The sequence below is a fragment of the Ziziphus jujuba genome, chromosome 10 (genome assembly GCF_031755915.1).
Source record: "Ziziphus jujuba cultivar Dongzao chromosome 10, ASM3175591v1".
NCBI lineage: Eukaryota > Viridiplantae > Streptophyta > Magnoliopsida > Rosales > Rhamnaceae > Ziziphus > Ziziphus jujuba.
This window is the reverse complement of record NC_083388.1, coordinates 25,510,963-25,529,480: the sequence shown is the minus strand read 5'-3', so window position 1 is coordinate 25,529,480 and position 18,518 is coordinate 25,510,963. Positions and strand designations below refer to the sequence as shown.

General features: G+C 35.3%; 1 protein-coding gene and 1 long non-coding RNA gene across 2 annotated transcripts; one reads left to right on the top strand and one right to left on the bottom strand.

Moving 5' to 3' along the window:
- Positions 1-705: 705 nt before the first annotated feature.
- On the bottom strand, positions 706-7,013 carry LOC107412367 (subtilisin-like protease SBT3). Its single transcript, XM_060812241.1, is given in 3 exon segments — positions 706-2,055; positions 5,734-6,408; positions 6,411-7,013. Coding segments are annotated over 3 exon segments (2,274 nt in total). The 5' UTR covers positions 6,930-7,013; the 3' UTR covers positions 706-975.
- Positions 7,014-8,983: 1,970 nt separating this feature from the next.
- On the top strand, positions 8,984-10,713 carry LOC125420802 (uncharacterized). Its single transcript, XR_007239078.2, has 2 exons — positions 8,984-9,578; positions 9,981-10,713. It is a non-coding gene; the product is annotated as an uncharacterized LOC125420802 (long non-coding RNA).
- Positions 10,714-18,518: the final 7,805 nt, after the last annotated feature.

Genomic DNA, 18,518 nt, shown 5'->3' with positions numbered 1-18,518 from the left:
TTTTGGAAGATGAATTTAAAATGGACGATCAATTATATGCAGCAAAATTTTTTAATGATATGGGGATATCATGATTTGTGTAACATTAAGGTAAAATAACAAATAGTTAAATCACAATGATGGGGATTATATTTGGAGCCATCGGTTGTTTTCTTTAAACAAAATCAGTAATGTAAATGTGGAAGTTATGAGAAAGAACAAGTACACAAATAGAATAGCGGAGGTTTCAATGAATCTGTCTTGTTGATTCAAAAGAATTCCAAAAAATTAAGAGGTAATTGAGAAAAGTCAAAAAATTAATATTCGTAAACAACCGATCAATCATCGTCATCCTAACAGGCAAAGTTTTATTATTATTATTATTAGTAGTAGTAGTCGTAGAGGAAATCTACAAGGAAAATGTAAGAGAAAAGTATACAATTTTACTTGACATGCAAGGCATATGCCAATTGCCAAAACAAAAAAGTGAAACCTTTACAATGTTTGAATTCAATTCAATAAATTACAAAATATGAATATGACAGTTCCTTTGCCATTGTTTTCAAAGAGCAGATGACACTAGCAAAAAATTAAACAATTTTCCAAGCTGGTCGTAGGTTACCTTATCTTTTCAATACCTCCTGATGCTTGGAAGAAAAATCATACCATTGATTAATTAACAAGACAAAGTTGGACAAATCTACATTATGATATTTCACACAATCGGACAAATGTAATGCTATTAAGTCATTTTCATGCCACATGATATATATCTTATCATTTAAGTCATTTAAGCCATTGCTAGCTCTATCATAATCCTAGAAGCTAGAGAAAAACAGATCATTATCAAAAGTAAGAGGGAAATTTTTTCCATTTTATTGTAGAAAGATAAGCAAAAATTAGGCCTGCAATATGGATTATCTAAAGATCACTTATTCAACATAACCATGTAATGTGATCTTATTTTGAATGATACACAACTCATGTCTAAAGAACTCAGATAAACAGGGATACAACAATTGGCCTCCTCACAGTGTGGTTTCTGTTTTCTTCAACCCAAACAATTTCTCCAAACGATTCTTTTCCTTGCTCATCGCTTCCATATTTTATTATAAGACAGTACCTTTGTTTCTCATTCTTCTTCCCAAAGACTAATGTGTCTGGTGAAACAATTACTTCAGAACCCACTGGAGCTGCCACCTTAGCCTTATATTGTGAAACACTGTCTCCCACATTAGTTAAAATTCTATCAAACTTCTGAGTCCTTGATATTGTTTGGTTATCATAATAAACAATAAAAGGTGGGTAGTTCAAATTAGAAGATGGGTTGGAACAATTATAGGCTCGTGATCTAGTGATGGTTAAGATTTGGTTACTGGTAAAATTCATGGAGCAAAGCAGATTCACATAGTCTTGTGGAGTTGCATCATATACCAAACCTGGGTCAACTGCTCTGTTAGGATCAATGTGACTTGATCCAATAGCTAAAGGCGAAGCGAATTCCAAACGATTTCCATTGTCACGAATTGTGTTTTGAGTATTGTCCAATGGATTGGCTGTAGTCATCATGGCTGATCTAATTGCAGCCGGACTCCACTCAGGATGTACGCCTTTTAGTAATGCTGCCACACCAGAAGCATGAGGACAAGCCATTGATGTCCCAGATAATAAATTGTAGTTGCTTGGGAAAAACACATTGGATCTAATTACTCCTGATTGTTGAGTTAGAACATAGGCAGCCAAAATTCTAGTCCCGGGTGCCATTATGTCCGGCTTCATGATGTGTTGGGAATTTAGAGAAGGACCTCTCGAACTGTACATGGCGGCTAATGGTGCAGGCTTTGTCCTAACAAAGGTCTTTTGAAACTTGATGCTCACGGAAGGATTCTCACTACTTTCTGCATATTTGATCACAGGGTATGCATCCTGTGGGCTTATCACAACACCGGGACATGTAATTTATCCCAATTCAAATAATATTTCAGAAGAGTTTGAGATGAATATTGCTCCAAACAACTGTGCCATGGTGACATGTTGGATTTGATCAAGAACAGGCCAAGTTTGATCACAGATGATGTAACACCCCATCCCGAAGTACACCAGAAATTTCTCAAATTTGACCAAGGTTGACCGGGTTTGACCGTTGTTGACCAAGAAGGAGTCAAATATTGACTTTTTGTTTCCGATGGAATTTTACATTGACCGAGGTCGCGTTATGAAGTACACATTGTCACAAGTCCATAGACTAGTAGCACGTTGAAAACAAAGCTACAGATTGAAAGTTATGAGCAAAACAAGTTGAGGTCCAGACTGTCCAAGGGGTGCCTGAGTTGACTTTTTGTTCATGCAAAGTTAAGCTTTGACTCATGCATGGTTGTGAAGTACTCCTTGATACGAGTTCATAGACTAGCGGTACGTCCGATTTGGACATGTGGTTTGAAAGTTATGGATATGCAAAATTTTCCGAATACCGTAATATTTTAATATATTTTGACTTATGTGAATAGTGTGCCATGTGTCGTATTTTCAGCCAATCTCGTGAGTGAACAGTATCACCCACGGGTGAATTTTGTTTTGGCCAAAACACGTGAGCCGGGGGGAAGAGAGAGAAAGAGGGGAGGGGGGGAGAGAGAGAGAGAGAGAGAGACGGAGAGAAGCCACCACCACCGGCCACCACCGTTGACTGCCGTCCAATCACTTTTAAGCTACATGTGTCACCCTAGCTTGAAGCCCACCTGAAATCCGACCGGCCAGCCAAAAATTACGGCCAGATCGCCGACGACGCCCCGGATTGGGGCATTTTTCGGCTAGTTGTCGATTTTCTTCTCTCGCCGATATCTCCCAAACCAGACCTCCGTTTGCCTTACTGCCGATCCCGTTGAGTTACCCATCACAAGATATACCACGTCACCAAGTTTCACGGCCAGTGGCCACCGGACGCGACACCGGCGGTGGCGGATTCCGGCGACCACGGTGGCTCACTGGAAAACCCAATTCCGGTGAGTTTTCGATCACCCCACCCATCCTTTCCCACTAATTTTGACCCCCTGAACCCAAATCTAGTGTCTGATTTCCTCAATTCTTAACGGATTATGAGAATCGAGGGTTTAAAATTTGAGAACTTTCCAGCCAGATTCCGGCCACCTCGGGTCCAATCTCCGGGAAGTAAGACCAGATTTGTAATCCTCGTTTCACAAGCTTCAATTCGGTATATTACTCATAAATTTTGGTTATCGTTTGTGTTAGCCCCCCGAGTACCGGGTATTATTTATCCGAATAAAATATTAATTTATTTGACCCTGTGTAATATTGTTGTTTTTGGAGCACTTGTGAGCCGTAGAATTGATCCTATGGAGGATCTTGGTTGGATTGCGTGCTTGAGGTGAGTGACCCACCTTCAAAACTATTTTGGGGACTATTAAAAATATATATATATTTTGTGTTAATTGGTTATTTGAAGAATATGTTTTATGTGTTGAATATTTAGTAAATTTATATTTGGAATCTTGATGCCAAAATTGAATGAATTATAATTATTTGTGCATAAAAAATATCTTGATTTCAAGAATTTTATGGATATGGAATTTTATTAATAATTGTTAAATTTTATTGTTGGAATATTGTGTAATTAGAAGGTTTTCATGTTAATATATGTTTATATTTGAAGGAATTTCCATTTAATTTTACAATGCCGATTTATAATGGTTTTAATATATGTATTGTTGCGAAAAATGTATTTGGGATTTTAAAGGAATTATGGTTTAAGATTTTTAATTAATTATTGTTGAGTTTGATGTTGATTTTATAATGTATAACAAATGCGTTTACATTATTTTGAGAATATATGAATTTCATGTGATTTTAATAATATTTTTGGCATGATTTGATTTTAAAGATTTCAAGAGAAATATTAGTTTAGGGTATGATGCTCTCAAAATATATATTTATGCACTTGAAATATTATCTAGTTGATTTTATGATATGAGAAAAATTATATATTATCGATGGATTTATGTTGGTGATATTAAAGAAAAATATGGGATGGTGAATTTGAAAAATGATATGATTCCCACAATGAGTTTTGGAAAAATTGTTATTTTTAAAAATAATATAATTATTTGTTTTAGACGCACTCATACAGTACTGGTGTTTTGTACTATATATGTGGATGAGCGTGCAAGTTATAATATCTCCCGTGAGTTGCTATTGGACCGAAGGCATACAAGTTTGATATTGGCCATAAGCCGTCCCCCTCCATGGCCGGATTGACGGTTTAAGCAGCGGAGCTATCGAGACGTCGAAGTGACCGTATGCAAGTTTCTCTCTTTAACCTCCCACCAGATGGTGCTCGGGACGCTGGATATCATAGGGCATCACTGGTATATAGTGTGGTGCATCAAGTTATTTTCTCGATATGAATTTCAAACCAAGATGCTTTAAAATCGTATTTAAAATTAAATATATTTAATTTTGTTTTATTGCTTATTTCAAACTAATATTTTCTGAAATGTGTTTATTTATGTTCTTATCAATTATTTTAAATTGGTGTTTTACAATTTTATTTTACCATGTTGATATTATTTATTTAAATTTTGAGATTTTAACATGAATTTTATTGTATTTTTTTTATCTATTTTAAATTGAGATTTAAAATCTATTAAAATGTTTCCTTGATTATTTCATTGATTAAAACAATAAATTTTATAATTTATATACTGAGTTTATTTTTGTTTTATGCCAAATTTCTTTAATACAAGTTTATTTACGATTTTATTTATTTTATCTAGTGATGTTTATTCTAAATTTAATTATTGGATTTTTAAAATGTTTTCAATCTATATATTGAGTTCTAAATTAATATTTGTATTTATGTGCATTCTAAATTATTGCATTTCATTTAATTTGATATTTCTTGATTATTTTTTTATGTAAATTTTATTGTAATTTTGCTTATTTTATTTATGACATTTTGTGTACAATTTAATAATTGTTATTAAATTATTCTTGTTTCTTATTATACATTCTAGATCTTTAATTTAATGTATTTAAATTATAATTAATTTAATTAATTATTCCTTGATTTTTAGGGTACAATTGTTGGGTTTTGTGAAAATGTTTTAAAAGGGGAACTTTTCCAATTGAGTGAACTGTAAGGGTTTTTGAGAGAAAACATTATTTCAAATATTTATTTTAATTATTTATTTAATTGTTTGGTATTGATTAATTAAGTTTCTTTTTTTGTTATATTATTAATATTATAATTGTGTAATAGATTGGGTTACTCACTAAGATGATTAGTATCTCATATTTTTAAATTCCATTCCCCTAGGCCTAGATTGGGAGACGTTGATCGTCCGGGGTGAGCTCGACGTCTCAGTTCATTGCCAAAAGTCCAAGAAGCATATCCTCCCTTTTTCCTCTCCATCTTGTATTGCTTCATCTGTCATTGTATTAATTTCATATTTATTTGTATAATGCTCTGTATACGGATTGGACAGATATTTGTTTAATTGCTTATTGATTTCCTGTTATTATTTTGGAGTGCTATAAATTTGTGGAAACAAATTATAGTAAGGTAGGAGGAATAAGGTGGTGTATATAGAAGTGTATTTTCAGTGCAGAAAAATTGTGGTAAGTCCAACTCTTAGGGGAGGTTCTGTCGGGTTTTCCATTGGAGGGTCCGGTAGGATTTTCTTGGGATCAGGATTTGTCTAGGGTTCTGGTGAGGGATCTTGGATGGGTCCTGATGATGATCCCTTGAGGGGCAGAATCCGATAACAATTTGGACGAGTTGCATGCGGAGAAGGTTTTGTTATATATTAAAGGATAGTTCTCAACGATGGCATTTGCTGGAAACAAGGTCCACCCCACTAGATTCAGTCCGTTTCCAAAGGTTAGTGTCCCACCAAATGATTGGTCTACTGACCCTGCAGTAACAGTCAAGGCCCATGGAATGTCATTGGTCAGAGTCCTAAGATCTGGGCCATCATTTCCTACAGAAGCAGAAACCACCACACCCTTCTCCATGGCAGCAAAAGAAGCTATTGCTAATGAATTCTCATACAATTGTGCATCACCGAATTCTATAAAGCCTGAGATAACATCCACTCCATCAGCAATAGGTTGGTCTAAGGCTGCTGTAATATCAGCGGAAAAGCCTTTGCCTATCCCAGTACCCCATAAGACCTTGTAAACGACCACCTTTGAGCGTGGTGCAACACCTCTTGCAGTCCCTTTAGCATAGCCGAAATAAGAAACATCTTCCACATAGTTCCCAGCAGCTGTGGAAGCTGTGTGAGTCCCATGCCCACTAATGTCCCGAGGAGAGTTCATATTGATGGTGAAATTTTGAGCAATGGCAGCCTTGTTGTAGTATCTAGCTCCTATGAGCGTATTGTTACACATGGATGAATTGAACTCTTCCCTTCCTAGCAAATTCCTTTAATTTTTGCAATCATTCCATCGTCTTTGAAGCTCTCACTCTACAGAAAGACGCCGGAATCAATGACACCAATGATGACATCTTCGTCGTGGTTTGAAGCAGGCCATAGACCAGTGGAGGGGTTGAGGGAGAGGAAGTCTATGGAGCGGGTTGTGTGGGCCATGGCGATTTTGTCATTGTAAGCTGAGACGAATCCTGGGGACTTCTTTAGAATCTCTAATTCTTGTAGAGACAGAGTTGCACTGAAGCCATGAATAGCGGTATCGTAAGTGTATAGAAGTGATGATGATGATGAGGAAGGATCATTGCCATTGTTGAGAGAGTCAACAATGGAGGAGTACCAATGGTGGTGGGTAGGGTGGAAGTCAAGCTTGAAAGACTTGTCCATATGAGCAACATAAGTTGCCCTTTCTGCTGAACCTAAAGTAGTTTGTAGAAAACCCAAGAAAATGCATGCAAGAAAGAAGATAATGCATGGAAGAGAAATAAGCATTTGTTTGAGCCCCATTGTTGTTTCTTTCAAAAACCAAAACTTATGGAAAACCCCCAGCAGTTATGTGCTTATATACAACACCATACATGCACATATATATATATATATATATATATTATAAAAATATATATATATATATATATATATATGTATATATATGAATATAAGGGTTTTTTCTATTGTGCAAATGTTCACATCTTTTTATTGTATAAATATTAAAAAAACCGATAATTTTTTAAAAATCATAGTCAATACTAACATACAATTGGTTATTGATTACTAACCAGAAAAGTCTATTTGGAATTGACACGTGAGTACTAGTCCAATTTGCGTTTTTAATTTCCATATGCATTCCAGATTTGTCACAAATCACAATATATTCTTACAAATGGGATTCAGTTTATCACATAATCAAGATCGATTGGTCATTGTCAATAATGTATAATAACCAACAATGTGTAGTATCAAAGGACATAGTTACAAAGGACATAGTTACGTATAGGCGAAGTATTACATTATTAGTGGAAGCCCAAAAAAAAAAAAAAAAAAGAAAAGGAAAAAGAAAATGTAACAGCCCAGACCATTCGCATCAAGATATTGCCCCCTTTGGGCCCGGCCCGCACGGTTTTGCTCTTCCCGACCCCAATACAACGGTGGGTCACTAAAAGGCCTCTTAGTGGTTAGGGGGAATCCTCTTCCAACCCCTACACCTGCCAGTCCCACTGGCCCGGGCCTCCTAGGCTCAATCAAGATATTGTCCGTTTTGGCAGTTAGGTGGTGAGCCCAATCTTACCTCTCACGGTTTTGCTTCCTCACAGGAAGGCCTCTTGAAGGGTAAGCCATGCTTCGTTCCCCTTTCCAACCGATGTGGGATGTTACAATCCACCCTCCTTAGGGCCCAGCGTCCTCGCTGGCACACCGTTCCGGGTCCGGCTCTGATACCACTGTAACAGCCCAGACCACCCGCATCAAGATATTGTCCGCTTTGGCCCAGCCCGCACGATTTTGCTCTTCCTGACCCTAAGACAACGGTGGGTCACAGGAAAAGGCCTCTTAGTGGTTAGGGGGAATCCTTTTCCAACCCCTACATCTGCCAATCCCACTGGCCCGGGCCTCCCAGGCCCAACTAAGATATTGTCCGCTTTGGCAGCTAGGTGGTGAGCCCAATCCTATCCCTCACGGTTTTGCTTCCTCACAGGAAGGCTTCTTGAAGGGAAAGGTATCCACACGCTTATAAGCCATGCTTCGTTCCCCTTTCCAACCGATGTGGGATGTTACAAAAAGGTATTATATTATTAGATTATTATTTATTTGTTTTTTTAAGGTTATTATTTATTTATTTTTGCTTTAATATTATCAAATTATTTAAACCGTTTTGTATTAGCCAGACAAAAATTATGCAAGTTGTCATCCCGATAAAACGAAGACATAAATTAAAACAAGTTTAATAACGATAAGAGAGAATTTTTTATTTGAGAATTTTTTTTTTTTAATTAGTGCACATGCAGTTATTTGATTGCTTTGAGAAAATATGTCCTCTTATAATTGTGATAATAGGCAAAAAAGAAAAAAATAAAAAATAAAAAAATGAAAAAACAATATGTCGTCACTGAGGCATGAAAATGACTTACATAAGTATAGTTGACTGCGCGTCAACTTTGGATAATTTTAGCATTTGGAAGGTAGTAACATACTATATTCTTTTTTGGCAGATGAATTTGAAATGGACGATCATATATATGCGGCAAAATTTTTGAATAATATGGGGATATCATGATTTGAGTAAGATTAAGGTAAAATAACTACAAATAGTTAAATCATGATGATGGGGATTATATTTGGAGGCATCAGTTATTTTCTTTAAACAAAATCAGTAATGTAAATGTGGAAGTTATGAGAAAGAACAATTACACACAGCGAATAGCCAGAGGTTTCAATTGAATCTGTCTTGTTGATTCAAAAGAATACCAAAAAATGAAGAGGTGATTGAGAAAAGTCAAAAAATAATATTCATAAACAACCAATCAATCACTGTCATCCTGACAGGCATAGATTTAGTGTTATTGTTATTGGAGGAAATCTACAAGGAAAATGTAAGAGAAAAGTATACAATTAATTTTACTTGATATGCAAAGCATATGCCAATTGCCAAAACGAAAAATGAAGCCTTTACAACGTTTGAATTAAATTCAATAAATTACAAAATACGAATATGCCTGCCATTGTTTTCAAAGAGCAGACGACACTGGCAAAAATTAAACAATTTTCCAAGCTGGTCCTAGGCGGCTATCGTGACTGATTAATCAGGGCCAGAGGTTACCTTACAATACGTCCTGATCCTTGCAAGAAAAATCATACCATTGATTAATCAACAGGAAAAAAGTTGGACAAGTTTGCATTCTGATCACAATTCATACCGTTGCTCTATCATTATAATGGATATATATCCTGTCAAAATTAACAATGAAAACCACACCCAAAATCCAAACCCCTTCTCTCTCTCTCTCTCTCTCTCTCTCTCTCTCATTCATTTCCTGTCATCAAATACATATCCTAAAAGGTGATACAACAACTGGGCTCCTTACAGTGCGATTTCAATTTTCTTCAACCCAAACAATTTCTCCAAACTACTCTTTTCCTTGCTTAAGGCCTCCATATTTTATTGTAAGACTCTGTTTCTCATTCTTCTTCCCAAATACCATTTCATACATCGTTTTACACCTGTTTGTATTAATCTGACATTAATATGCCAAGTTCACTGTCCCAGTTTATAATAATAATAATTATTATTTTTTTGGGATTTGGTATTTTAGACTTTTCTTTACGTTTTCATCCATGATATCATTTACAAATTAAATAAACAATGTACTTATCAAGTCACAGATGCATGTTTCAAATAGAGCCGGTCTGCACAAAATGTAAGTAATTATTATTAATCTAAGTTTTGTCGGTAAAAAAAAAAAAAAAAAAAATGTTAGCATTAATAAATATACGGCAAATAGGAGAGTACAATCCAAATTTTTCTATCCATCTAGAAATTATAATTTTCTTGTTTCGTATATGCAGGGAAAAATTGGAAACACGCAGCGTTTGATTTGGAATGGTGTTCCAATTTATTTGACTCGGTCAATCAAATCTAATTTAAACCCTGTTTAAAGTTAAAAGCTATTTTTAAAACTCAAACCTACTGTTTTTGAAAATGTTTAATTAAATTTTAAAAAATCGTTGAAGTTTCCAAAAATATTTTTAGCCAAAACCAATCAAAAGTAATGTTTTCATAAAACATTTCTAAAATAATAGTAATAATAATAATTTTCCACATCTTTAGTCGTAATTCTCTTGCAACATAATAATAATAATAATAAACGAAAAAAAGCTACTTCGCAGTGGCTACAAACTGAACACCGCTTACGCATGATGGACTTTAAGGGCAGATCATCAGAATGAAGTGTTTGGCTGTCAACATGAATTACAAGCCCATCAGAATCTCCAAAAACGTCAAACTAATCAAAGTTTGACGTTAGTCCTCAGAGGATGGGGAAAGAAAGCAACAATGGAAGACTACAGAGTAGACTAACCTGCATATATTATAACCCATATAACACGTCCATTGTGGAATTATCTGATAAAGACTAGTTACTTTGGTGTTATCTCTTGTCGTATCGTTCTGTTGTAAACAGTTCCTATCATTTTCTGTTGTAAATAGTTCCTATCACTCTATCGTGTAGCTGTCTCTATTAACTGTCAGCCTGTATAAATACCAGTTACTATTCATTGAATAAAATAACTTTTCTGATCAGCTTTTCATCAGCTCCTTTATTATCTACTTTTTTTTTTTTTTCCTTCTTCTTCTTCGGAGGATGGGAAAAGAAAGAAACAAAGGAATACTACAGAGTAGACTAACCTGCATATTATACCCTATATAACACGTCCATTGCAGAATTTTCAGCTTTTTTATTTTTTTTTTCCGAGGACTAACCTGCATATTTTACCCTATATAACACGTCCATTGCAGAATTTTCTGCTTTTTCTAATCTTTTTTTTTTTTATTATTTTTTATTTTTCTGAGGATGGGGAACGAAAGCAATAAAGGAAGACTACACAGTAGACTAACCTGCATATATATATATATATATATATACACACACACCTTATATAGAATGTCCATTGAAGAATTTCTTGCTCAATCATGAGTTGTTGGTAATAGCTCGATTATTTAATTACTATTTGATGGAAAATTAGAAAGAAAGGCCATAAACTATTGAAGGGACCTGAATTTTAGCCAATTAAAGATGAAGTTTCAATTTTAAGTTTAATTCATATCCTTTTTATTACAGGATGGAATCTGGATTTCGTGGTAGGAACTATTCAATTTATGCTCTTGGAGCAACATAATTCATTGATCATGAGTCTTCATTAAAATAATTGTAGGATCCCAAACTAGTGCATAACAGAGCCATGGTTATCTAGATACAAGAAGGAACCTATTAGTTGGGCTGAATGTGTTAATCCCTGGTCGGCTAGAGGCTAGTAGTTTATAAATATAATACTTTTTAGCCTCCTGCCATAATTTGGTTTACAGATTATTTTCATTATTGGTCTTAAAATTGCTTGCAGATATTTTCAAGTTGGAAGATAAATATCTATATAGTTAATTGGTAACTTAAATTTGGTTAGATCAGTTATTGATGCCTCCGAAGTTGCATGTATACTTGTTACGGAAGCAACAAAACCTCATGACCAACACGGCAAAGCTTTGGCATTTTAGTTGGTTGCGCATTAGTTGATATAGTGAATACATTATATGAACTATGCTTTGTTGCGGCAGATTGTAGTACAATTTTTTTAAACCATAATTATTTGTGAGCTTCCAAGATAGTTAACATGTTTTTAATCTCGTTATTTGTTTTCTAGTAGCTTCTGAAGTGGGTATGCATTTAAGAAGCTAATATTATTATTGTTATTATTATTATTTTTCTAAGGATTTGGATCTAATCTTAAAATTATCTTAAACTTATTTCTCAACCTCTGGCATGAATCAAGTGATACGTCTATTGATGAATTGTACATGTTTTATTCTTTACGCGGCTTTCATAACATGGTTATAGTCATGTAAGCTGGCATAAATTGACTGCAATACATGTTGTTATACAGCTTAATTTCTTTATATTTTAGTGCAGATCATTCCCTCATTGCCCCTCTCTCTCTTCCAAATATGTCATAAAAGTAAGAGGAAAAGAGATTTCTTTTTAGGATAGAATAATAATAATAATAATAAACGCCTCCATAGAGAGAACTTTAAGAAATTTATATAGCATAAGTAGCTGATTGATTCGTTTACCTATTTTAGCATAAGTAGCTGATTGGTTCGTTTATCATAATCAAGGCCATAGGTTACCTTATCTTCAATACTTCCTGATCCTTGTAAGAAAAATCATATCATTGAATAATTTATAAGACAAAGTTGGACAAGTTTGCATTCTGATAATTCAAACAGTCAACAGATTTAATGCTATATATTAAGTCATTTTCATGTCACATGACACAAATTAAGCTCTTGCTCGATCATTATAAAGGACATATATTTTGTCAAAAAAAATTAACAACATGAAAACCGCACTCAAAATCAAAATCTTATTAAATTTTCTCAATACCTTCCATATAGAGAGTGCAAGTGGCCCCATTCTGTCAAGGTGAGATTTCGATCCAAAACTTATTGGTAGTCGATGGAGTAGTATATTTGGATTATATGGTGTATACCTTTTGTATTTTCTACCATTTGGGATTTTCGTTTGAATTCATAACATTCTCACTAGCTTTACCCACTTCCCCCCCATTCATCCTGTTATCAAATACATATCCTAAAAGCGAAGAGAGGCAATATATATATATATATATTTTCTCTTGGAGAAAGAAAAACAAATATAGGCCTCGAATATGGATAATTAAAAAATAAATTAATTAAACATAAAAATATAGTAATGATCTTAATCAATTCAATGATAAACAATTTATCTCTACTAAAATCTGATCAAAGGGGATACAAGAATTGGGCTTCTCACGGTGCGGTTTCCATTTTCTTCAAACCAAACAATTTCTCCAAACGATTCTTTTCCTTGCTTATCGCTTCCATATTTTAGTGTACGACTGTACCTTAGTTTCTCATTCTCCTTCCCAAAGACCAATGTGGCTGGTGACACAATAACTTCAGAACCCGCCGGAGCTACCACCTTAGCCTTGTACTTTGCAGCACCATCTCCCACGTTCATTACAGTCCTATCAAACTTCTGAGTGCTTGATATTGTTTGGTTATCATAATAAACAATAAAAGATGGGTAGTTCAAATCCGAAGATGGGCCGGACCAATTATAGGCTTGTGATCTAGTGATCGTGAAGATTTGGTTACTAGTAAAATTCAAGGAGCAAAGCAGATTCACATAGTCTTGTGGAGTTGCATCTCATACCAAACATGTTGGATAAATAGCACAAAGGAAGAAATATTTGCTAACATAAATATCATTCATAAATAAATAACAAATAAATAAACATAATTAAATAATGCATAGCTTATAAATAATGGATTAAGGCATGCATTAATACGTTGTCCTTAGAGAAGATACGTCCCTTTTTGCACTAGCAATATTAATGCATTCTTTCTAGAAATACAATGATCCTCTTGAAATTCTAAGGTGCACCACTAGAACTTTCCCTGAACTATTTAAACATCTTTGTAATACTCAAAGTATATACTAAAAATAATATAAATATTTAATAAAATATATTCTTACTGTCTAAAATACCAAGAAAATTATTTAACAAAGAGAAGTATTAGTTAGAGGTTAAAAGCTTGTACATATCTTCAAGTAAATAATGCAACTCTATTTATAGAGTTAGAAAAATAGTTGTTATAAAGTATAAGAATATACGTTGCTGATTTAGCGACCTATTAACCAACATTATCTCAAATCTTTTTAACAGGAAAACTAGTATTGACCGAGTAAAAATTTATATGTTGCCTACTTGTTGCAATCAAACCAATATATATATATATAGAGAGAGAGAGGATAATAGCTAATTTTTCTCAACTTAAAAACAAGAAACACATGGTAAAATACATTAAGATGTACGTTAGTATTCTATTTAACCATATCAACGTTCATAAGAGGACAAAATTAAGAAAACCAATTTGACTAAAACTTAACTAGAGATATAGTCCAAAAAGACTTATGGTCTTTCTTCCAAATCAAAATTTGTCGTAATATTAAAATAATAATTTTTAAATAAAAATATAACAAAACATGGGTCAAGTGCTCTGTTATGATCAATGTGACTTGATCCAATAGCTAAATGCGAAGCGAATTCCAAACGATTTCCATTGTCATGAATTGGGTTTTAAGTATTGTCTAATGGATTGGTTGTGGTCATTATGGCTGATCTAATTGCAGTCGGACTCCAATCTGGATGTACACCTTTTAGGAATGCTGCCACACCAGAAGCATGAGGACAAGCCATTGATGTCCCTGATTGTAAATTGTAGTTGCTTGATAAACGTACGTTTGACCTAATTACTCCTAATGGCTTAGTTGGAACATAGGCAGCCAAAATTTGAGTCCTAGGTGCTAATACGTCCGAATTCAAGATGTTTGGTGACTTTAGAGAAGGACCTCAAGAACTGTACATAGCTGCTATTGGTGCAGGCTTTGTTCCAAGAAAGGTCCGTTGAAACTTGATGCTCATCACGGAATAATTCTCACTACTTTCAGCGTATTTGATCACAGGGTATGCATCTTGCTGGCTTATTACAATGTCGAGACATGTAACTTATCCTAATTCAAATAATATTTCAGAAGAGTTTGAGATGAATATTACTCCGAACAACTATGCTGCAGTGACATGTCTAATTTGATCAACAACAGCCCAAGTTTGATCACAGATGATGATTCCTCGAGGGGTAGAATCCGATGACAACTTGGACAAGTTGCTTGCTGAGAAGGTTTTGTTATATATTAGGTGATAATTTTCCACAAGGGCATTCGCTGGGAACAAGGTCCATGATTTAGTCCATTTCCAAAGGTAAGTGTGTCACCAAATGATCGGTCTATCAACCTTGTTGCAGTAGTCAAGGCCCGAGGAATAGCATTACTCACATTCCCAATAGTTGGACCATCATTTCCCACAAAAGTAGAAAGCAAAACACCTTTCTCCATGGCAAAAAAAGCAGCTATTGCTATGGGATCCTCATACAACGGCTGCTTACCAAAACTTATGGAGATTGAAATGATGTCCACCCCATTAGCAATTGCTTGGTCTACGGCCGCCACAACGTCACAGGAATAGCTCCTACTCCTCCCAGTACTCCATAAGACCTTGTAAAGTGCCACCTTCGAGTGTGAAGCAACACCTCTAGTAGTTCATGTAGCATAGTTGAAGTAAGACACATCTTCCACATAGTTCCCACCAGCTATGGAAGATGCATGAGTTCCATGCTCATCAGTGTCCCTAGAAGAGTTCATAGTGATAGTGATACTACGAGCAATCGCACCCTTATTGACATATCTACGTCCTATGAGCTTGTGGTTACACTTAGAGATAAATACTCCACAAGCAAAGGAGAGGTACTCCCTTTAGAAGTTTCAAATGTCAACTTGTAGAACTAATTGCGCTATTGAATTCTAAAACTTTAAATGAAACTTATTATTATTATTATTATTATTTTTTAAATTTCTATTCAGGCTGCAGTGGGATGCTAAATAGATTCTTGGATGCATTCGATCATTACCTATGGATAATTTGAGTAGTTCTGATACTCCAAACTAAGGGCAGCTGGATGAGTTCTTTGTGCAAAGATTAGGGGCTGAAGTTGGTTAAACAAGTTTTTATGTATGACAGTAGTTTGTTCCATCTTCGGAGAAGGCTAGTCAGTTTTGAGGACAACTTTGGGACATCACAACAAGATTTTGGCCTACGCATTTTCCTTGTACAATTAAAATTGAGGTAAAAAAGTTGTGGACAATTTTTAATTAAAACTTTTTTTCATTTGTATTTTGTGATATCCATGAAAGGTAACAAATGATTTACAGAAAAAAAATAATAATAAGCGAAAAGAATTGAAACTATGGAATACATTAGTGTAGTCAAATTCTCCACGGTATTGTTGTTGTGATCCTTTGATCACCAAAAACATATAAAACTAATAGAGAAAAATAAAGAGAGACAAAAGCACAAAAATTGAGAAGAAAAAGATGTATTATTTACTATGAAACTTATACACAAAAAAAACTTCTCTCAGCCTCTATCAAAACCTATATTGTCTATACTGTGTTATGTGATACAAGAATGAAAATGAGCATCTATTTATAATGCTCTCTCTAAGGTTTCTAGGGTTGAAACCCTAATGGGCTTGGGCTTTAGGAGGTAAAAGGCTGGACCCCCACAGTTCTCTCCCTCTAGCCGCATTTAAAAAAAAACTTAATGGTCACTCACCATCTAAACCAGCTATGTCTCTACACAGCTTCAACTTCTCTGGCACAACAGCCTTTGTAAACATATCAGCTGGATTCTCCTTTGTGTGAATCTTCACCAACCTGAACAATTTATGTTCAGTTATATTGCGTATCCAATGATAGCGGATATCAATATGCTTTATTCAAGAATGAGACATTGAGTTCTTGCTTAAATCCATAGCACTCTGGCTGTCACAATGTATCTTATAGTCGTTCTGCTTGGTGCCCAGTTCATGAAGTAAATGATTTAACCACATCATCTCCTTCTTGGCTTCCACTGCGGCAATGTACTCTGCTTCTGTCATGGATAAAGCTACACACTTTTGCAATCTTGCCTGCCATGACACAGCTCCTCCAGCAAAAATGTAAATATAACCTGAAGTAGATTTCCTACCATCAAGGTCTCCAGCCATATCTGCATCTATGTAGCCTTGTAGAATTGGATCACCTCCCCCGTAACATAAGCATACTTTGGATGTATCCTTAAAATACCTGAGAATCCACTTGACTGCTTCCTAGTGTTCCTTTCCAAGATTTGAAAGGAATCTGCTCACGATACCAACTGTATGAGCAATGTCCTGTCTAGTACACACCATTGTATACATTAGACTTCCCACAGCTGAAGAATAAAGCTCTGAAGCCATTTCCTCTATCTCAACTTTGGATAAAGGGCACGATCTCTTGCTCAACTTGAAATGGTTGGCTAATGGAATGCTGACTGGTTTGGCCTTCTCCATGCCAAATCTCTTTATCACTATTTTGACATACTTCTCTTGAGATAGCCACAACTTATGATTCTTCTTATCTCAGATTATTTGAATTCCTAAAATTTGTTGAGCTGGTACCAAGTCCTTCATATCAAATGACTGGGAAAGTTCCTTCTTCAGCTGTCTAATTTTCATTGCATCTTGTCCGACAATCAATATGTCGTCGACATACAGCAAAAGTGCAATGAAGTTTCCATCTGAAAATCTCCGAATATAGACACACTGGTCTGCATCATTCTTCTTATATCCTTGACTCACCATAAAAGAGTCAAACTTCTTGTACCATTGTCTAGGTGCTTGCTTGAGGCCATACAAGCTCTTCTTTAGCTTGCAAATGAGGTTCTCCTTCCCTAAAACCTCAAAACCTTCTGGATGCTCCACATAAATCTCTTCATGTAGATCACCATGAAGGAATGTTGTTTTCACATCCATCTGCTCAAGCTCTAGGTTTAGACAGGCTATTAAACTGAGATTAACTTGTATCGAAGTCATCTTCACCACTGGTGAGAAAATCTCATCAAAGTCAATTCCTTTCTTTTGAAGGAAACCTTTGATGATCAATCTGGCTTTATGCTTCACCACCTGTCCGTTGCCATCTTTCTTGAGCTTGAATACCCATTTGTTCTTCAGTGCCTTGTTTCCCTCTGGAAGCTCAACCAACTCATAGGTATGGTTCTTCTGTAAAGATTCCATCTCATCTTGCATTGCATCCATCCATTTTTCTCTGTCTTGATGGGAATTAGCTTCCTGAAAGCTCTCTGGCTCCCCCTCTTTAGTAAGCAGAATATATTGAGATTATGGATATCTCTTTGATGGAACTCGGCTTCGTTCAAATCTTCAGAAAGGTGTACCATCATTTGTTTGCTATGATGGTCCTGTAACTTAAGCATCTCCCTGCTCAACATCATCTTCTTTCTCCTATTCTGCTTCTGGTAATTCTCCATGCACCTTGCTGTCATCTGTGGCGGGTTGTGCTGGTACTAGATCAGGACCAAAATCATGAGCACTGGTATTAGAAGATTTCATTGACTTCTCAATGTCTTCTATAGTCTAATTCTCTTGGAATACTACATCTCTGCTTCTGATAACCTTTTTTACCTTAGGATCCCATAATCTGTATCCGAATTCTTGGTCTCCATATCCAATAAAGATGTATGGAGTAGTTCTTGTATCAAGCTTTTGTCTAAGCTCCTTGGATACATGTGCAAAGGCTAAACATCCAAATACTCTTAAATGAGAGTATGAGGAATTCTTACCAGACACACTTTCTCCGGAATTTCAAAATTTAGTGGTACTGATGGCGATCTGTTAATTAAATAGCAGGTGGCATGAAC